Raw genomic sequence first — 22871 nt, forward strand, 5'->3', positions numbered from 1 at the left:
TTATGAATCAAGCTGCTATTCACATCTGCATGCAGAATTTTGTGTGGACATAAGTTTTCAGTTCATTTGAGTAAATACCCAGGAGTGTGATTACTGGATCTTATGGTAAGATATGTTTATGTTTGTAACAAGATTGCCGAACTGTCTTCCAAAGTGGACATCCAGATGCATAAAAATGAATCTAGATATTTTGCATTTCCTGTACCATTTTGTATTCTCCACTAGCAATGGATGAGAGTTCCTGTTACTCCACATTTTCTTCAGCATTTGTTGTTAGTGTTTTGGATTTGGGCCATTCTAATAGGTGTGTAGTGGCATGCTTTTCTTGTTTTAACTTGAAATTCCCTAATGACATGAGTTTTTCGTACGCTTACTTGCCATCTGTTTATCTTTGGTGTGAGGTATCTGTTCAGGTATTTCGCCCATTTTATAATCAGGGTGTTCATTTTCTTTAGTTTTAATGGTTCATCGTGTATTTTTGATAACAGTTCTTTATCAGGTACATCTTTTGCAAATATTTTGTCCAAGACTGTTGCCTGCCTTGTTCTCTTGACATTGTCTTGCAGAGCAAAAAAAATCTAGGCTGCAGTTACAGATTTGGAAGTTAAGAGCATATTGGTGCTATTGGGAGCCGTAAAACTGCATAAGATAACCAAAACAGTATATGTAGGTAGAAAAGAGAAGAGTGTAAGGTCTTAGCTCTGGAGGACTGGTGATATTTAAAGCTTAGGGTGATAAGGAATAGGAATAGAGAGTGAGAACGAGGGGCCAGGAAATGTAGGAAAGCTAACAAAGTATGTTATTCTAGGAATGAAAGAGAAAGTGTATCAAGGAGGATGTGATTGGCTGTGTCAAATGTTGCTGGACCAGTCAAATAATATGAAGATTGAGAAATGATCATTGGGTGTAGTGGTGAGGTCATTGGTGACTTTGGATAAGAGCTGTTTCAGTGGAGTAATGGGAGGAAATGCCTGTTTGGAATGAGTTCAAGTAACAACAGAGGAGGGAAACTGAAGATAGCAGATGTAGATAAGATTTCCAAGGAGTTTTGCTGTAAAGGAAAGATGATTGAGATGGAAACTCGAAGGGAGAGAGAAATAGAGATTTTAAAAAATAATAATAAAGTTGGGAGAAATGGCATTGTTGGATTCTTATTGGCATCACTCACCAGAGAAGGAAAAATGGATGATTCCAAGACAGTGGAAGAGACAGAGAGCGTCGGTCAGTTGCTAGCCTCTAATACGGTTTGTTTAAATTACAGTGGACTCAGCCCTGCAACTGCTCATGTCCCTTCCTGACCCCTTCCCATCTTGCCCTATGTTTTGACTAACAGATGGTACATTTATGAGAATGAAAAGAGGCCCCTAATCCAGACAGGTAGCCAACACTACCTGGATTTTAGGACTGGATTTTAGCCCTCACTTGTCCTAAACTAGGTGTCTTTGGGTACAGCAAAGTAATCATACTACCATAGCTTCTCTGCTTAGTCTACTCCAAGACAATAGGAAAAGTTATTTACTATCCTGCAATAGTTAAATGTCCACTTTGTCCTATAGTTAAATGTACACTTTGTCCGATGGCAAATAGCATGATAAGTGGGAAGAGAGCACATTTAAGAACTAAGAATTTGGTGTGGGAATCCAAGCTCTTCTATCAACTGGCAGTAAAATATATTAGAGGAGAGTTTAAGGCGTATGAGTCGTCTTACCAACAAGTAATTATGAGTTTAGATTTTATTTGAACTATCTCTCTTGTTTGTATTTTATAAAGTAATGGTGTGTTAAGCGCAGTGCACCAAAATGTAACTAAGACTTAGTAGCACCTAGGACTCAGATCTTGGTTTTTCTTACAACATTCGCACTGAAAGGAATCCTGGCTCTTTGGAAAAATGGCTGATTCCAAGGATGGGATTCCTTATGCCAAAGGAAGGAAATGCTTAAAAAAAAAAAAAAAAGATGCTAACATGTTGCAGGGATATAGGAGTCATTTTGAAAGGGTTCCCCATCGGCCAAATCTGCAATAATTTGGGTATCAAAATAATTAAACTCAGTAATGACTTATAAAGCATTGGGAAAAAATGAGACCATACCAGTAATACTTCTGTACATACGTACAGGCAGGAGAAGAGGCTAAGGGGTAATTGTTAAGTGTAGAGAAAGTTCTAGAATTGGAAAATCATGATTTTATTGCTGTAACAGAATACCTGAGACTGAGTAGGTTATAAGGAAAAGAGGTTTATTTGGTTCACCTGATGGGCATCTGCATCTGTTGAGGGCCTCAGGCTGCTTCAACTCACAGTGGAAAGGCAGGCATCAAGTGCAAAGAGATCACAAAGCAAGAGGAAGCAAGAGAGAGAAACCAAGGAAAGCCACTCTTTTTAACAATGAGTTCTCTTGGGAACTAATTCATTCTTGCTAGAGTGAGGACTCACCCCTGAGGGAGGGCATTAATTTATTCATGAGGGATCTACCCCTCTGACCCCGACACTTCCCAACATTGCCACGTTTGGGGGTCAGATTTCAACTTGAGTTTTAGCAGGGACAAATCAAACCATAGCAATCACAAATGGATGCTAAATCTTGGGAAGAAATTTTGATAAGAAGCAGGATATTTGCCTGGTCTTGAAGTGTCTGTCCAAAGATTGCTTATTGGTTGCAGGGAAAAGATAGTAACTAAGCAGTAGGAAAATTGGATAGCAGTTTGTCTGGACGATGAAACTTAACATCACCAATGAGGTACAGGTAGATGCTTTGTGCCTCCAAATGTGATACCATGAGAAGGACACATCACTTACATACTATTTCAGCCAGAAATGCGTTACATGAATCAAATCATGAGGAAACATGGCAAGCTCAAAATGATGAGCATTTTTTAAAAAAGAAGACTAGATTCTGCAAAAAACGTTAATGTTATAAGAGTTAAAGAAAGGCGGAAAGGACCCATATTAAAGGAGAATAAGGACACAGGAAATAACATGGTTCCAAGACTGGGTCCTGCATCGGAGAAAAATTAATTTTTTAAAAGAGTATTACCGAACCAGTTGACAACATTATAATACAAATTGTAGTTTAAAGAATTGTATTAATGTATTTACTGAAATTGTAACTGTATTGTGATTTATAGGAGATTATTTTTAGGAAATGCACACTGACATGTTTATGGGGAAAAGGCCGTGTGCAACTTTCAGATGACTCAGAAAAAAGTATGTCTCTATGCATGCTTGCAGGTTTAGAGGGGTGTGTGTTTCGGGGAGAGAGAGGAGCAAATGGGGCAGAGCAGAATGCTAATGGAGACTGGGTAAAGTTATACCAATTTTCTTTGTACTTTTCTTGAATTTCCTCTGTAAGTTTATAATATTTCCAAATAAGTTCATACACACATGCACATGCAAACACATTGGGGCTTATTTCTTTTATACTTATTTTACTTCTTATTGCTCTAGATTGCTAATTTACCTTTAATACTTCCCTGGTTTTAGGATATTAACATTCATTGCTAATATATGTACATACTGATTTTTAATTTCTTTTAAATAGTGCTGGGCCTAAAGGAGATAACATTTATGAATGGAGATCAACTATACTTGGTCCACCGGGTTCTGTATATGAAGGTGGTGTGTTTTTTCTGGATATCACATTTTCATCAGATTATCCATTTAAGCCACCAAAGGTAAGAAGCTTGAAGTGCATTCTTTAGTATTTAATCCTTCTCCTCTAAAATCGGTTATTCTAGAACTTAAATGTGTATTGATGCAGTTATTTTGATTTCATTGCTTTTCATGGATTGATATGGAAATTTTCACATAATCAAGAATTTTAAAACAGTAATTGACTCCTTTCACAAATAACTTGTAATAAACAGAAAGAGTTTAATTCTTAATTGTAAATAAAACTATACCTTGCACATCAATAAAGCAGATAAATTTTATGCTTATGAGGGAGAAGATCCTATGAACCTTCATTAATACCTTAATTAATAATACCTTAATTAACTATTAAGGTATTAATGAAGGTATTAGGATAAAAAGTAAAACTGTTGGACAGCTTCCAGAAATAAGGGTTTAACAATGTGAATTTTGTGCTGAATACCTTTATAGATAAGCAAAAACTTCATAGCCAAGAAGAGGGAAACTAATAATATTTAGTAAACTCATTTTGTACCTTCTGTGGGTATGATGTAGTAATGGAAACAATGCCTGAGTTTTGTTGGCTCTGAGTTCATTTAAAGTATGAATTAGATGGATAACAGAGAACGGGGTGAGTTGTGCCTTCTAATGACCGTCAACTTTGCAAAGCTTAAATATAACAGTTACTTGAATGGCTCCCTCCGCTAACTTCTGTTTCTACAATGGTCAAGTCAGCAGGTAAAAACCACTGGAATTAACCATGAGCATTATTATGCTGTTGTTACAGAGATGTCTGACATAGCAGGGGAAAGTGTATTGTCAAGTCCATAGCCCTTAACTATGGTGAAATGTTTTTCTTTTCCAACGTGGTAACTTTTGTTCTCTGTACTTTAAAAAATTTATGTTGCAGTCTGTACCATTTAAAATTTATGTAGCCTGTGTGTATATGTATATGTGCACATAAACGGATTTATTTTGTGAATAAAAGAGGGTTATTTCTCAGTAACGTATTGTCTAACAAGGTAAGGAGTGCCATCTAGTGGTATTTACCCCAAACCGCAGACACCATTTACTCTCAATTACAGCTGTTAGTGTTTAAAGTGCTTTACCGTGTGGTCCCATCAGCATGTAAGATCTTGAAATTATTTTTGCATATGGGGAAGATTAATTGAAGAAAAAGACTCTTAAGTTTTCCTGGACACCTTTTAATGAAAAACAGAAATTGACTAATATAAGAATTTCACACTATATAGTACTGTATATGATTTGCCAGTAATTTTGATGAATATAATGATTATAAATTTAGCATGTTGGTTTTTTGCTGAAATTGCAATATATTATCTAATTCTTTAGTGTTCACTCTGTTGCTAAGATATACAGTATTAACCATTAAGATCTATAGTTGGACAAATGAAAAATAAGATTTCTGGTATAATCTTGGTATTTAGAACAATTATTTCTCTGCAATGCTAAATCTTTTTGAAGTTTGGAAAAGTTAAGCTTCTTGAAGGATAATAAATATTTAATAGAAATCTGTTCATGAATGCTATTCTGTTCACTAGTTATAGCTGAAAATATATTTGTAAATCACATATGTATTGAGCAGTAATGTCAGTGATCTGAACATAAATTATTTCTATATTCTAGAGCAGCATTAATGGAAATATAGTAAAATCTACATGTATAATTTTAAATTTTCTAATAGCCACATAAAACATAAAAGGAAACAATTTTAATACTATATTGGTTAACCCAACATAATCAAAATATTGTCATTTCAACATGTAATCAGTGTAAGAGTATTGTTAATGAAATCTTATACATTTTCTTTTTGGTACTAACTCTTTGAAATCTGGTATTTATTTTACACTTTTAGTTCGTCTCAATTCACCTTGCCACAATTTAAGAGCTGTATATGCACATGTAACTAGTATATGCTGTATTGGTCAGAGCAGTTCTAGAGGGGCATACTCTCCTCCTCCCCCACTAAACTAGTGTGTTGGTCCCCTACCCCCTCCCTGTCATGCATTCTTTTCAGGAAGACACTTTTGAGAGCATTTGTTTTCCTCCCAGATTCAACTTTTGTGCTCACAGTACACTGCTAGTTTTCAAATGATCAGAAATTTTTTTTTTTCTCGGCAACTCCAATTGTGAATTAGCTATCCAATTAGTGTTTGTGATTGTTTTGAGACTTGGCAGTGTTTGTTCTTATGATTTATCTTCTTTTCTCACACATTTCAGGGATATATTAGTTTCCTTTATCCAGTAGCTAAAAACCTTGTTTATTTTATTTTAATATTTTAGCCTAACAAGACAGTGAACCAGCTGTAGAAATAAAAGGCTAAGAAACAGAAAGGCAGGTAGTGTGAATGATTTTACCAACCGTCTTCTAAATCCTCCAGTATTTTCTAACGTTTGGTAAGAAATGAGCTGAATTGATACTGATCTTTTCTACTAAGAAACTGATGTAACTTTTATGTTTTAAAAAAAAATCTTCATCAGTTCCTCTTACCTTTGGCACCAAAACATTTCTCTTCTTCCTCACTTTCTGTCTTTCTGTATGTATGTGTACACACACAGTTGTATATGGTGTGGATGTGTATGCAAACAGACGTACCCACACACATAGATGGAATTACTGTATCAGTTATTTAAGTATAACTGATCAGTTCCTCACTTTAGTTCTTTCTATACAGGGTAAAAACAAAAAATTTTTTTCAACTGAGTCAAAAGCATTTAATTTTGTTATTAAACCTAATCTAAGTTTAGCTCCAGTCAAATAATTTAGTATCATCTATGATATATTACCCTTCATTTTTTTTTTAGTGTTTTAGTTGGTAATACAGCATTCATTTTCCTTCTGTTTTTAATGTGACTGTGCTTAGGTTACTTTCCGCACCAGAATCTATCACTGCAACATCAACAGTCAGGGAGTCATCTGTCTGGACATCCTTAAAGACAACTGGAGTCCCGCTTTGACTATTTCAAAGGTTTTGCTGTCTATTTGTTCCCTTTTGACAGACTGCAACCCTGGTAAGCAAATCTTTGTTAACACGTACAGTAAGGCTACAAAAACGAGTGCTTTTTTTTTTTTTTTTTAAAGTTAGCTTTAAATGTAGATTGAGAGGTAAATGTTATTCATAGAAAGATCCCCATAAAACAGTTTGTGAGGAAATTACCAATGCCATTTGAAGTAGACTAGGCCAAAAGTTTCTCAATACCTTCATTTAATTTGTTAATGGCATACCACTCTATAATTATTTTGTCACCATCATTAATGGAATCTCTACTTTTAAAAGTATTTAGGTGCACAGACCACTTCTAACAAGAGTAAAGCAATGTCTCTGAAACCAGTGCCTCCTATTCCTGCTCCTTCCATGCTGCTGTATGCTTTTAGGCAACTACTTTAATAATAGAAGGCTTCTTGTTCTCCCTTCCTTTTTGAATTAATTAGTTATATTAAGTGTAGTAGTAATGGATATTAAAATGATAGCCAATGAGAATTGAACTAGATTATGATTATATAACCTCAGATAAAATCATTTGTGTATAATTCATAACTTTAAAAAATGCCTGCCACATGTGAACTTCAGAAACTTGGGTAGCTGACTTGATAAAGTGATGTTTAGACCTGAAATTTCACACATTTTGTTTCGTTATGTGACCTTTTTTTTTTTTTTAAGTTGACTTACTTCTAAATATTTGATAAGTCACTAAAGACTGTTACTGTTGTTACCTTATGCTCGGCAGAGATACATATGCAATAGACAGTGACAGATGGATATTCATTGTGGTATCCTTTATTAGAGTATTGGAAACAACCTCAATGCCCATTAATAGATGTAACGTTTTAAAAGAATGTGACAACTCTATATGAACTAATAGGGAAATATCTTCAAGATATATTAAGTATAAAAGGCACTGGAAAAAATACATATACACAACATAATATTCTAAATGCTTGTCAGTGCATGTAAGAACTCTGGGAAGTAATGTTGTAAATGGGTAACAATTGTTTGCCAGGGAAAGAAACTTCTGAGCAGTTGGAGTCAGGAAGGAAGATAGTTTTTTTTTTACTGGCTATGGTTTGGTACAATTCAAATATTGTACCATATGTACATTTTTTTTGTTTTTAAACATCAAAATAAAAATTTATATCAGGTTCACTCTCTAGTTCAGAATTCTACTTAAAACAAAATGGCAAGTAAGTTTTCAAGTGTAAATATTGATAGTGATTAGAGTCATATCAGGCACAGAATGAAGGAAGCATTTTATTTGAAATAGCATGGTATTGTAAGACTGGGGTTTTATTTTAAAATTAACCATTTTTGAACTATTCATAAGCAGAAATATAACCACCTAGTATACTTCCATTTTGAATGAAAGGCCAAAATTACAAAATAGTTTTTGTATATTGAAGACATATCTTTTATAAAAGTCAAATCTAACTTTTTATATATAGCTCAAAATTCATTTTTTTTTATGAAGGGGACTTTCCTAACTTGAATATTAAAATATACATATGATCATGTTACTTTAAACTTTTTCTTTTGAAAATCTAGCTATTATATATGAAGATACTGCTGAAAAATAAGCATTTCATTTTAATAGAATATTAGAACTATACCTTGAAGAAGATACCACAAAATAGCTTTTAATGTTCTTTCTGCTTTTCCAGCGGATCCTCTGGTTGGAAGCATAGCCACTCAGTATTTGACCAACAGAGCAGAACACGACAGGATAGCCAGACAGTGGACCAAGAGATACGCAACATAATTCACATAATTTGTATGCAGTGTGAAGGAGCAGAAGGCATCTTCTCACTGTGCTGCAAATCTTTATAGCCTTTACAATACGGACTTCTGTGTATATGTTATACTGATTCTACTCTGCTTTTATCCTTTGGAGCCTGGGAGACTCCCCAAAAAGGTAAATGCTATCAAGAGTAGAACTTTGTAGCTGTAGATTAGTTATGTTTAAAACGCCTACTTGCAAGTCTTGCTTCTTTGGGATATCAAAATGTATTTTGTGATGTACTAAGGATACTGGTCCTGAAGTCTACCAAATATTATAGTGCATTTTAGCCTAATTCATTATCTGTATGAAGTTATAAAAGTAGCTGTAGATGACTAGGAATTATGTCATTTGTATTAAACCCAGATCTATTTCTGAGTATGTGGTTCATGCTGTTGTGAAAAATGTTTTACCTTTTACCTTTGTCAGTTTGTAATGAGAGGATTTCCTTTTACCCTTTGTAGCTCAGAGAGCACCTGATGTATCATCTCAAACACAATAAACATGCTCCTGAAGGCATAGTTTCCTGTCGTAATATTTTAAGTCAGTCTTGTTAGAAAGTGTATCTGAGATGATTGTTGATGAAATAAAAATGTGGCTATGAAGATTACTAAAGAGTAGCACAAATAAACCCATTCTTAAATTGAAAACATTTAAAATCCTATTAAATGCATAGAGTTTTTTTCCTTTGTTATTGAAAGAATGACCTTAAATAATCAAAAGTGGATTTTGACCCATTGGTCTCAAACACGTAAAGTTGTACTTCGGTAATATGATGTTTAAGCCAAAAAGAATATGAAATCCTGGCTCGCTCACTCAGGAGTCTGGTAATATCTTACGGAACATGTTGCTTCCAAATTGATGATTTTTGTTCAGCACTGGGCAATATTGTCAGATGGTAACTGATGTGGTAGCTAGTCTGTGATGCACTTTTTACTTCTAATCCTGGTCTTGAATGTTCATGTTGTGTATTACCATTCTTACTATGGCAAGTGGCCAGCAAATACAGCCAGAGGCAGAGTTGAACACAGAAATCTTTGTCTGCCTTGAAGGTAGACTAGAACTGTGTTAGTGTACAGATGTGATATTATTTCTCAATTGGTAAAATACCAAATTGTAAGGTTTTTAGAAGGTTAAATTTCTTCTTTCTAGTTGTAATTTTGAAGTGTTAGATTTCTTGAAAGTTAGAATTACTTTGCAATATTTAGATTTGCTAAACAGAGTATAATTGTGTGTGGTGGTGGTGTTTTGTTTTGTTTCCCTGTGACTAAGGTAATCATCTCTGGTCATGTAACCAAGGTTGTGGTATATGGGGCAGATGTCTTCTCCAGTCCTCAATATGGAAATGAAGTATCATCTTAAAAATGTATAGAGTGAAAATATTAACATAAAAATGCTTCCGGATAAAGTAAAACGTGTAGTTGTGTGTGTCACTAGAATAGCAGACTCCTGTTTGTCAGTAGAAGTCTTATATCAGAGTAAAATTAAAATTACACTTACATATCTGTTTTTCACTTAAACTCCCCACCCCCAACATTATTACAGAGGAGCACTATACAAAGGTACTATTTTGAAGAATTCAGACTTTACCTCTGTGAAAACCTAACTAATAATTTATAATGGAGTCCAAGTCAATGTGATGCAAGCGGAGACCGTTTAAGTTGTAAGGTTTTTTATCAACCGTAGTTTTTCCTCCACTGCCAAAATTGTACATTCTACACCCTAGAGTAATAAACTTCTCTCTTGGTGCTAGAAAAACTTGAATCATACTGAATGTTGGGATGTTTGGGGATGCTATGATTAGACTTCCTTTAGTTACCATGAGCCTAATTACCACCGCCAAACTATTTTGCTTACTTGTTGGCTGTGTCCATACTGGTGTGGGATAAAGTGGAGGGAATTGGTTACTTAAAATATTTGCAGCTCTTCCACAAACTACCATTGTGGCCTTAAATAAGACACTTTAACTCTTTGAGTTTTAGTTTGTTTATATATGAGACAGAAGAGTTGATTGGATAATTTCCCTCTTCTCTGTTGACCCTCAAGCTCAGTAGTTTTAATCTTGTAAATTTTGTTGTGCTTGTCCTGCTTTTTCTTTTAGGGAACAGGCTACTCTTTGAAGTGGACTAGTAGTATCTTGGTGTTCTAATGAGTAGATCAACCTATGACATGAGAGCCACTGCATGCCAGGGCACTGTTCAGTCACTGATGTGCCTTATCTCATTTGAGACACCTAAAGAGGTTTAGGAGAGCAGACACTGATGAATCTTAGTTGACAGCTGACAGTGTGCATAGACAAGTTTAAATAACTTGCTCTATATTACACAGCCAATACGATACTTCCTCTCCCCCTGCACCTTCATGCTTTCCCGTGGAGTTTTTGTTTATAACATCACAACTTTATATTGAACACACACACACACACACACACACAAGTTATAACTGTTCCCTATAAAAGTAGATATTCATAGATTATAGCTTCTGGAAATTATAAAGTACAATATTGCATTTTAGCAAATCTTCATTTTAATATTTTATTTTAGTCTCAAATGGAACCTTACAAAATATAACTGCTGTTTGCAATGAATATGAGGTAGGTAGGTTTGTATTCTCCCTTAGATATTTGTCATAGAAATACTTTCAACATCACAGATTTCACTTTATCAATTTGGAAAATGAGATAATGTTATTTCAAATTTATTTAACCATATATTGCATAATCACATTAGAAAATTTATATTGATAAATAAAGCAAGCATTTAATAAGGTGGTGTTTTCTGATGCATACTTAAAGAACTTGGAGTCTGCCCCACTAACTTGTCTAAGTGTTCTTACAACAATATAAGAATGTGACTGTATGGTAAGATTTAAGTCAATTTCAGTCCTGTGACTTTAGATAGTAACCTACATTATAGTGATATACGTGCACCACATTAACACAATTTCGTTAACATTTACATTGTAAATTCTTTGGACAGAATTATGGCATGATGTGAAACGTCATTTATTTTTCTCAAATGTTTATAAATTGTCTTAGAGTGAGATAATGGTTCTACATAAGCATTATCTACTTATATTCCAGTTAGTGGTCTTTATTTTAGGTAAATACAATATACAAATAAATTCATTTGTTTCATATTTAAATAAATTACTAAATTTTCTCAAGTAATAGCCAAGTAAAAATTATAATTACATTTTAGTAGATATTCATTATTTGAAATGAAACAAAATTTTTCTAACTAGTTTGTCAATTTTTTCTTGTAAAGTTCTTCAGTGATTTAAATGTGTATCTGCAATGGGTAATGGGATGTTTCTACAGAGTAAACTGATAGACCTTTCAAAATGGCTATAAAATGAATGACTAGGAGTAGCATTTATAACTGCGTTGCTGATAGTAATAGGTAATGTTAAAGCCTTTGTCTTTGTCGAACAGAATCAATCTTGTTAAATTAGAAATGAGGAGTGATCCTGTAAGGTGTATACCTATCATATCTAAGGCATACACACAAAAGCCTCACTTCCTTCTTTTTCTCCCTGACTCTCTTACGAGAGCTCCTAAACTCATAAGCATTTCTCTTAAGGGAATGTCCTTGGAACTCCAGCAGTATCTCTCTTACTTCAGTTTACCACCTGCTGGGCTCTCAGCTTCTGTGGTTCTGGTAATTCATGTAACAGGAAGCCCAAGGTGATTTTTAAATAGCAACATCCAATATATTAATAAGACCATATATTGAAAAGCTAAGTTTTGAAAAGAAAAAAAATAAGCAATAGATTACCCAGATTCAGGCACAAGTACAGTATAAATAGTCTTTAGTAGTCTTTGTTGTTAATTTAACTATACATGAGAAAGAGTGATTAAACTATGATTAGGCAGCAGAGCGTTGGTACCTAGTCCTGGATATATTTTGAAGTAAACAGAACAATGCATAGCAAAAGGAATTTTTGACAAATGTAGGTATTATCATTGACATGTATTTACAGAAATTTAAGTTCACACTATATCTTCGTATCTGTAGGGTTACCTTGTTGAATCTGGTGAAGCTAAAGCCAATTATGCAAGTCCTCCAAACACAGGTCACTAAAAGCAACTTTTTTCCCCAAACCCTCCAATCTCTAATCCCTAAAGTTTATCTCAAGTCCAGTTCCTTTGATGGAAACCTTTCTGTTACACTGCTCTCACATACCTGTTGGTCTGTTTCTCTGAGATGCCGTCTTCACAAACACCAGAAATAATAAAAGGGAATCAAGTATATGCATATTTCCAAGTGCCAACAACAAGCCAGGTGCCTTCCTCAACAATGTGTGCCCTAAAGCCAGGAATTCTTTTTCCTTTTTCTTTTTTCTCTTTGGAAGGAGGTAGGGGGAGATGAAAGGTGGTTATGCTATATAACTCCTTAGCTGATCTTCACTTTGAGTTTATCTGCTCTACAAATTTTATATGTTTGCTAATTACAAGGTTCTTTCTGGCACTGTGATACATACAGAGATGAATACATTTTCACATCCTTAAACAGTTTATCATTTCCCTGTCCAGATAGACTTTTCCCTTTGCTAATGTATATCCATTTTTATTGAATGACAAACTGAACAGATGTTCCTGATGATTTAGCAATGAAAATATTAGTATAATATTTAGTAAGTTTTACTCTATATATATTAAATATACTTAATACTATTTGATGCTTTTAAAATAATTATCTTAAACTAAACACTTAGTACCCTGTGTTTCTAGCATGTGTTTTGGCATTTTATTCAATTTTATTCCATATCCATATTTCTGGATAATGAGCTTTTGGAGGATAATATCTATGCTTTGTGTCTCCTTATTTCAGTATCTAGCCCAATATGTAACATGATTTATGTTTGCTGAGTGAATGATAATTATATCATGGGTGTAAGTCTTCTCCATAAGGTTATCCAGAGACCATGCAAAGCATATCTTTCATGTCTCCTTTAATTCCCCATGTTGATTCAGTGCTTTGTATGTGGTTGGTGCCATATATATTTAAATTGTTAAATTTGAAACTGTTAAATTGAAATATGGGAAATAGCAATGGGTTATTCATATAACCTACTTAATGACAATGTGTTTAAAATAGAGACTGACTTAATCTTGTAATTTTAAACTTTCCTTAAATTCACCAGAATATTTTCTGTCCTACAAACTTTACATAATTTCTCATTATCATTACTGTCTTCTTAATGGATATTTCTCCTGCCCTTTTTTATTGGTAAAAAGAAAACAACTAAATACATGTATCTGCTTGCAGTATTTTAAGGAAATCTAATAGAAGAAATGGAAACTGATGGCCTTTGAGAAAATCTTTTAAGATAAATATTTTAGGGAAAGGGAACTAGTATACCATTTGGTAATGTGGAATGGAGTATTCTGGAATGTTGGAAGTCGTTTATTGAAATATTTTTCAAGTCTTTTTGTTTTCTGTATGTGTGTGTGTGTTTTTCACTTCTCGCTTCTGGGAGAAAAGGGAAATGGAGTAGGATGAAGAGTCACAGGGTCAGTTTTTTCTGTATTGCCCCATGTTATTTCTTTGCCAGTAGGCTGAATTGAAAGGTAACTGGGTAAGAAGCGCCCTAGTTTCAGAAGTATAATTTCAACAACTTCTATTTTGTCTCACACCATGAGTATTTCTTAAGTTAGCTTAGCAAACTCAGATATGTTGGCTGCTCCCACCTTAGTCCAAGAGAAGGAAAAGGTAAATCTGTGAAGGAATGGGTTGCCGAGAGGTGTGTGGTACTAAGTCCTGACAACTAGGGGCCCAGGTCTGTAAGGAAAGTCAGGGATTCTCTAGTGATTGAGATTGGGGTAGTTAAGTCTTCATATGAGCATTTCAAGTTTTCATCTACAAAGTGATGAAGAAGAGTAGTAATTTATGAGATAAAGGGTATGAGGGGATAACACTGTAGGGCTTTCACTGGCACCCCTTACCTGATTCCTTTATCATCGTTTGAAGAGCACTTTTTAGCCTTCTGCTAAACTCTTGCTGTGGTCACACAACTCTCAAATGGTGAAGATCATTTTAAATATGCATGAGAGACCATGTTTTTTCTTCCATGGTTATTTTTTTTTTAAGGACATATATAATGTTTTACTTGTGTATGTATATCATCTCAATTATGAGCCCCTAGAAATAAGGGATCCAATTTATTTCATTCAGTAAGTTATTAGTTGTGTACACTGGAATATTGGTTTGGGTGCTTAGGATTAGCAGTGAATAAAACACACGAAAATTCCTACCCTTATGGAGTTTACTTTCAATTGCTAGGAGACAGACCAAAAAAATTTAAAAGCGTATATATATGTGTGTGTGTGTGTGTGTGCATACGCACACATTCTCACACACATATATGTATGTTAGATGGTAAGTGTTATGGAGAAAAACAAAGTAGGGGAGGGAAATAGTGTGTGCAGTGAGGGAGAAAGAAAGGGGAGGTTGAATTACAGTTATAACAAGGGTAGTCGGGGAAGACCTCACCTAAAAAATGAGTCAAGAGCTGAAGATGGTGAGGAATAAGCCACATAGGAAAAGAGTCCTACAGGCGGAGGGAATACCTACTGAAAAAATCTTGTAACAAGAGCATGCCCAATGCATTCAAAAGGTAGCAAGTGCTTAGGAGGGCTGGAGCAGGTGAGCAACTAGGAGAGGAATAGGAGGCCAGGTCAAGAAGATGACATGTGGGCAGATCACATAGGGTCTTGTATTTCATTTTAAGGAGTTTGGCTAGTATTCTGAATAAGATGGGACACCACTGGAAGCTGTTTTTAGCCAACGAGCAACAGGACATGATTTATTAGAATCTGATCAGTCAGAGAAAAACTTGCTGTGGGGCTAAGGAATTGGGAGCAGGGGGACCAGTTAGGAGGCTAATGCAGTAATCCAGGTGAGAGATACCAGTGACTTCAACCTGGGTGGTGGCAGTGTAAGTAGTAAGAAAAGATCAGGTTCTGGTTAAAAATAGACCTAAGAAGATTTGCTGATAGATTGAATATGTGGTGTGAAAAAGGAGTTAGAGTTTAGGGCCTGAGCAAACTAGTAGGCTGTAGTTGTCATTAACCAAGGTGAAAAACTCGAGGGTGAAGCAGGATAGGGAGAAAGATTATGAGCTTAGTTTTTGACAGGTTAAGTTTGAAATGCCTATTAAACATCCAAATGGAAGTGCAAGATTGGATATACAAATTTGGAATTCAAGAGTTCTGGGCCAGGGATGTATATTTGTGACACATGAGTGTGTAGTTGGTATTTATAGCTGTGAGACCTATGATCACTCAAGGGAATGAGTGCTGCTAGAGAAGAAAGAAGCCTAGGCACTCCCAGCATTAGGAGGCTGAGGAGAGATGAGTCAGCAAAGTAATCCAGGAAGGAACGCTCAAGAAGTGAAAGGAAAATCAGGAGAGTGTGATAACCTGAAAGGGAAGTAAAAAGTTTCAAGGAGGTGGGAATGATCTACCCCATGAGAGACTACTGATAAGCCAAATAAAATAAGGACCTAAATAGCCATTAGCAACTCAGGAGTCCTAGACATTGGTGACTTTTATATGCAATTTTGTTGGAGCAATGAAATTAAAGCTTGATAGAATAAAGTAACAAGGAATAGAGAACTTGGAGACTCCTGACAATTTTGCAGTGAAATAGAGAAGTAGGGAGTAGTTGGAGTTTCTTTAAGATGGGAGAAATTACAGCATGTTTGTATATTGATAGGAAAGATTAGAGAGGAGGAAGTGGATGGTGTAGGGGAGGAGGAGCAGTGTCCTTGAAAAAGTTATCTGCTACATAATTTATTCAGGGTGTTTTCAAAGCTCTGCACTACCTTGGACATGTCTTTCTCCCTGACTAGAGCAGAAGCTCTTTGGGAAGTGCAGTATCCAGCGCTTACAGCAGCATTGTCATTCACCAAATTCTTGAGTTCCCCTAGATAAGCAAGAGGGGATAGGATCTAGTACAAGTGAGGTGTTTGGCCCTTGTTGTGAATTTGCAGAGGACATGGGCATAGGTGAGATTGGAGGGTAGATGTGGTTAGTAGGAAGTTCTTTGGTAGCTTCTACTCCTCCATGAAACGAGATGTTATTGGCTGAAAGTGAGAATGGGGAGACGACAGTTCATACATCTGTGTGACCCATTAATGTCCAGCAGAGTAACTAGTCGTTTGTGGTCAAGTGTAAAAATGAATGATTGAGTTGTCTATCTGGATGAGCCTTTCGTTTATTTCATAGTTAACATGTTAATGAACATGCAATTAAAACATCCATATCAGCTCGAATGGCTCCTCTTTTTCATCAGGTATGGTTTAGCAGTTGTTTGAATCTTTAGCACCTTAATTTTTGTTTCATTCAAGTGATTTTCCTGAAGTCATTGAAGAATCTACCTTGACACCAATTTTAACTAGAGAAATTCAATTATTTGCTGAAAGTTAATACTGCTTTAAATGCTGGACACAAAAATAGTTACGCTGTGTTTCCCAAAGAGGTCATCATGGTCTAGTCAGGAAGAGGGATGTCCAAGGTGAGTTACACAGAGCTTTGGAAAAGCCTCAGTGGATGGTGTGGCAGATGACGTCCCTGAGTTTGCTAGAGGAAAAATGACTCTAGAAAACTGAGTATTCTTCCCTGTTCTGTTTTATGGATGTGGTGGTCAGAGAAGGACATAGTGACACCAATTTCTGTGACCCTCACTTCCACCATTGGTCCCGTGGCAAGACTCAGTTACAGGCCTTCTCTCCCTTTGGACTGTACCTCACTCAGGAAGTACGGAATTTGAAGATCAGATTTCATTTCCAGAAAATCCATAAGGCAGTCACAGCTTATGACCAAGGCTCACACCTTTTTTTCTGCTTACCTTTCCCTGCTATTGTCCTGACTTCTTGCCTCCCAAGATTGATATGTAAGAAGTGGGGCCATTTTTTGCTTTTCTCTGAAAAACTAGTCAGCAAAGAGGTTGGAATTTTAATTGGTTTAACTACTTAACTTAGAAAGCCAAGAGTTAAATACTTAGAAGTGAAACTTTTTTTTTTTTCCTGATTGGGTCTTTCTGAACAATACTTTTGCTGTGATTATTGCACATTTAAGCCCAACTGTACTTTTTATCTGAAAAAAAAAAAAATAGGATATGACTCTTAACTATCATAAGCAGATTACAATAATATTCTTTAGAACACGGGTGTCTAATCTTTTGGCATCCCTAGGCCACATTGGAAGAATTGTCCTGGGCCACACATTAAGTACACTAACACTATAACGGTAGCTGATGAGCTAAAGAAATGGCCCATGCATAAATATCATAATGTAAGAAAGTTTACTAATTTGTGTTGGGCTGCATTTAAAGCCATCGTGGGCTGCAGGTTGGACAAGTTTGCTTTAGAATATTTCACATTTAGAGTGGTAGTTGCTTTCTTTTTTTCTTATTTCTGAAGGAAGTCATGTCTTGATTCTGTTCTCTTCCTTCCACTCCTACTGTCTCATTCAGGCCCTTGGTTATTCCTTATCTAAAGGAATCTTTTAAAAGTTATCCTCTTGTTCATCCAAACAACACCAACCCATTCTTCACACCACTATCACATTAATCTTCCCAGAGTAAACTGTTTGTCAGGACAGTCCCTGCTTCAACTTCAGTGGTTGTCTGTTGTTTATTGAATAAACTCCACACTCCACTTTCTGTCATTACATCAGTGTACTCCCTGGATGAAGCAGTATCTATTTCAGTAGCAGCTTCGGATGCATTCATTTCCTAGTGAAATACCAGAGTCACTCTTACCAGGGGCAGCAGTTCCGTATATCACTGAAACATATTTCCTCAGAGAAAGTGATAGTGACTCATTGAGAACATTTCCTTAATTCACCAACTCTTCTTCAAGGTTTTCTGTTCATAGGACTACAACTCTTTGATGCCCTGACGTTTTTATAATTTTACTACTAGCAGTTGAAAGTATTGATCCATGTAACCTTGTTGCTAGCCATGTTAAGTTTCAATCAAGCATCAGAAAATGGATTGCTTAAGATACTTGGCTAGGCACACCAGTATTTTAAATGTGAATTGATATACTTGGTGCTTCAAGACAGATGGTGCATTGCTTCTGTGCCTAAGAGCATTTGGCAGTGCTGAAATTGAGCCTTCTGTTCAGTTCAAAATAATTCACTGATGAGTGGGCAACTTTATACTTTTTTGAGGGTTTTTTTTTTTTTTTTTTTTGCTGAATTCGAGTATTGGAAGTGTTTCAGCTTACATGTTAGCTATATGTAAGTACCTTCAAAAAATGACACTACAGGCATAGGCAAGTACATAATCGGGATAAGTACTGTATATCAGTTTGACATATGGTGCCACATGTTTTTATTTTTATTATAGTGATATGTTTCCAGTAAGATTTACAAGTGTATTTGACCCTTTAACAACACGGGTTTGAACTGCACAGGTCCACTTAATATGCAGATTTTTTTTCAATAAATGTATCAGAAAACTTTTGGAAATTTGTAACAATTTGAAAAAACTTGCAAACCATGTACCCTAGAAATATTTTTTAAAATAGTTATGTCATGAATGCATAAAATATATGTAGATATTAGTCTGTTTATGTGTTAACCTACTTCGTTATCAGTAAGACTCCTGGTCCACTGTAGGCTACTACTTCTGGGGAGTCAAAAGCTATGTGTGGGATTTTCCACTGTGTGGCATCACCCCCCTGTGTTGCTCTTCAAGGGTCACCTGTTTGGCCACATTTAAACATGGGCCCAAACTTTTCAGATTTAAAGTTAACAGGCTGATGTTAGTTAAGCTCAGAGGGAAGGCTTTTCAATGAAGTGAGTTTAAGAGATCAGAGAATTTTAAATCTCATGTTGGTCACCTTTCCTGTTTCATGTTGTTAATGCTTCTCCTCAGGCACCTTGCTAAAACAGCATTTTCTTATTTAAGGCCTGGCCGGACTATTGCCATGAATAGTATCTCTGAAGTCTGTATTTAGGGAATAGCATCTCTGAAATCCTATATATTGTTAGCTAAAATTAGAAATTATTTGTTTCTTTTGACTTGCAGCTTGTTAGAGGCTTCTTAGTCATTAGCTAGAAATGTATTTTTTCTCTTCGTGTATTTTCAAAGAAGGATTTATGTAACCATGTTGTTGTCATTTGGGAGGCACTGAGTGTTAAATATCACAGGATGCCAGAAGCCCACAAGAAGATAAGAACACTCCAGTGAGGACCTCTGAAGAGAAACAGCAAAAGCATCTCCATCCTGCACTGAGTTGTGGGTTATTATTGTCATGGAGGTGAATAAAGGATGATTTAGGAGATGGTACTATAATGTGGAGGAAACATCCAGCCCATTTATGGTTCAGGAAAAAGGTTTACTCCTTTGAGCTTGGTTGGGTTAAAACATTGTATTGCCTACTCTCATAATGCTGGAAGGATAAAGAGATCAATAAAGTTTCCTCAGATTCTGTAAGTCAGACTTGTCTCTATTTTCTTAACATTTCCAGGGAAGTCAAGATCACAAAAAGTGGTTGATTCTGGTGGTGGGAATATTGATATTGATTCTATAATATTACTGTAAATTCTTTCTCCGAGATTAAATATATTGTGCACAAGTACTCTGACCACATCTCTAGATTCATTTTATGTAACCTGCTCATGGACTGATCTTTGAATAGCCACCTCTTAGAATCTGCAACTTTGGACATGTCTGGAAGACTCATTTCCTGTCTAGGACCTGGCAGCGTGTCCTGGGAAAATGGAATTAGAAGACGTATTTAGGAGGATACACAAACACACGTGCCCCCTCCCCCCCCCCCCCCCCCGCAAACAACTAGTGAATTATCTGAGAATCACTGGAATCTGCTGCTTCTGCACTGTAGGGACAGCAGCCTTAGTTCCAAAGTTGGGATCCTGCTGGGAAATCTTTAGAATCACCATCTGTAGAGCATACCCAATGAAATCTATATTACACTTATACAAAAACTAATTACCAAGGGTTGGGGCCTAACACATTTTGACACTTTCTCTTGAAAGAAATGAATATGGAGATCACAACTTTTAAATGTTAGTTATATTTTTGGAGTAATTATAGGTCATTGATATATCACAATAGTTTTTTAGTGAGTAAAACACTTCAATAATAATTGATATTTTAAATCTGACTTCTGGTTCTTTAGAATACTGAATTCCAGAGCCAGAATAGTTTAATTAATTTAACCACCAGCCTGTAATAGAGTAAGCTTTCAAATGCCTTATTTGCTGCCTTGCTCTGTAACGAGGAATTTTTTTCTTTTTACTTCTCTGGGCCTGAATTTTCTCAACTATGTAATTGAACTAAAAACAATGAACAACGCTGCAGAAATGTAGTGAAAGGAAAATTTACTTCGTGGTAAAACAGTGGGCAGTGTAAAGTATCTGAAAGACTTAAAGCAATAAAATATACAATTTTAAATTGTATGGATAATTATGCATTTGAGTGCAGCATGAAGCTTCACTGTTAGAACGTTGTTTTTGCTTGTGCTAATAGGTTGTGTCGCATCTTTTTTTGTTGTTTTTTTGTTTGTTTGTTTTTGTCTCTGGGCTCTGAAGATTGAAGTTTATTAATTGCTGAGAAGGAAATAAGTGAGTATATTTCTTTTTAAAAATTTAACAACACCATCAATGGTGCATATTTATTTAAGAACATTTGGTTATAATTAAGCAACATGGCTGCCTTAAGATTATTTTAGGGCCAGGTGTGGTGGCCCATGCCTGTAATCCCAGCACTTTGGGAGACTGAGGCAGGAAGATGAGCTGGTCTAATGATTTCTGGATGATGATTCTTATTTCCAGACATAATTGAAAGAGTGAATTAAAGAATTTAGCATTCTGGGTGTGGCAGGAACAACGTCATACACATTCTTCGCGAGAAAAATCATACGTTTCCTAGTTCTCGAGGATTTCTTTTAGATCCATGTTTCCTCCAGGCCAACAGTAAGATATTTTCACTTTTCTTTCTTTCTTTTTTTTTTTTTTTTTTTTTTTTTTCAGAAGAGGTGTGGTGGAAAGGTCTTCCAGAACCAGAGGCTAAGCACACAGCAGTACAAATATAAATTCTTTATTCCAGCTTCCAGAATTCCTCCTCTTCAGCCTTGCCTGCTCACTGGAATAATGAAGCAATTAAACAGTGGTGTAAAGAAGTTCCATCGAGTGGTTGAAGTTCAATAGAAAACAAGGAAATAGGCTGATGTATATCAAATACACCATCGGCACTCTGAGTCCTTCCCAGGTTCACTAAAGGGGAGGAGGGGACACCGTTTTAGATTTAATTTGTACTGTACCTGATATGATTGTGATAATTTTCCAATGAATAATTGTTAATCTTACCTAATTAAAATAATTATATGTTAAATAAAATATGCAGATGTTAAATTGACTTCCTCCTGGGGCCACTTAGCATTTATTTCTTGTTACCTGTGGAAGGACAGAAAGCAAACACAGAAGCCATGTTTTTACTGATGGTGCTAGGCATTGGGAAAGCCCAGGGTAATAGAAACATTTTGTTTTATATTTTTATTCCAAAGTAAATACAGTATATTAAATGAGCAGGTTTAAATAAATGCTTAGTGACATGCCAAATAGCTTACATATATGCTTAAAGGAGCTTTCCTTCTGGAATTAATAAAATTCTAACCACAAGGAGGTGCAGAAGTTAATTCAAGGGATGTAGTGGAAACCCTGGAAGGCTTGCCTCCTATGTCCCCTTCCCTCATTTCTCCTCCCCTCCCTTTCCTTCTTCCTTTCTTCCCTCCACCGTTGCCTGCTTTCACTATAAAAAGTAAATAGGAAGTGAGCACATAATTACATCTTGCTCCTTTAGATTCTGAATTAGTGGGATATTTTTTGGGATCTCTCAAACCACAACATGAAACAGTTTTTCACCACTCCCACCTCTAATATTCCGTCTTTTTATTTTATGTTTTGTGAATTGGCCAGTGTTTCTAATTGAACAAGCAAAACTTAAGTGTACAAGAAATGTACATTTATTTAATCTTTTAAAAATCTTTTTCTTGATGCCTTGCATGAAAAACAAAAAGGTGCTTTTTCTTTCTGCCCCATCAGAACTGTGGTTATTTTTGGGTGTGTGATATCCTTTTGCACACCATAAATCTCCACTAGATGTCAGTGTGTCACTAAATGAAAACAGTTTAGCATGCTCTCCAGACTTGTTCTTGAAACATACTGGAAAGGTAAACTCATTTATAGTTTTTAACCAGAATGATACAGAGATGTTTTAGTAGGACAAGTTAGTAATAAGTAGTATTTATCCTAATGAATATTAATAACAAATGAAATCTTCTGCTTAAAAAATCCAGTATCTTTCATCTGAGGATGTTGAAATGCTTATGAATATTCTTGCTTTTTTGCCATCACATCCACAAAGAATTAGAATGCTAATAAGATCTTCCTTTTACAGTAGACTTAACCTGAATT

General features: G+C 35.5%; 1 protein-coding gene across 3 annotated transcripts in view; it reads left to right on the forward strand.

Moving 5' to 3' along the window:
* Window positions 1-8938, forward strand: part of UBE2E3 (ubiquitin conjugating enzyme E2 E3) — an 82792-nt gene extending 73854 nt beyond the window's left edge. For all 3 annotated transcript variants that reach the window (XM_034954600.3, XM_003823548.6, XM_003823547.5), the window contains exons 4-6: window positions 3537-3669; window positions 6511-6658; window positions 8304-8938. In XM_034954600.3, coding sequence (XP_034810491.1) covers window positions 3537-3669; window positions 6511-6658; window positions 8304-8401 — 379 coding nt within the window. In that variant the 3' untranslated portion in view covers window positions 8402-8938. The remainder of the gene's footprint in view (window positions 1-3536; window positions 3670-6510; window positions 6659-8303) is intronic.
* The last annotated feature ends 13933 nt before the right edge of the window (window positions 8939-22871 follow it).

This window comes from Pan paniscus, chromosome 13 (assembly GCF_029289425.2).
Source record: "Pan paniscus chromosome 13, NHGRI_mPanPan1-v2.0_pri, whole genome shotgun sequence".
NCBI lineage: Eukaryota > Metazoa > Chordata > Mammalia > Primates > Hominidae > Pan > Pan paniscus.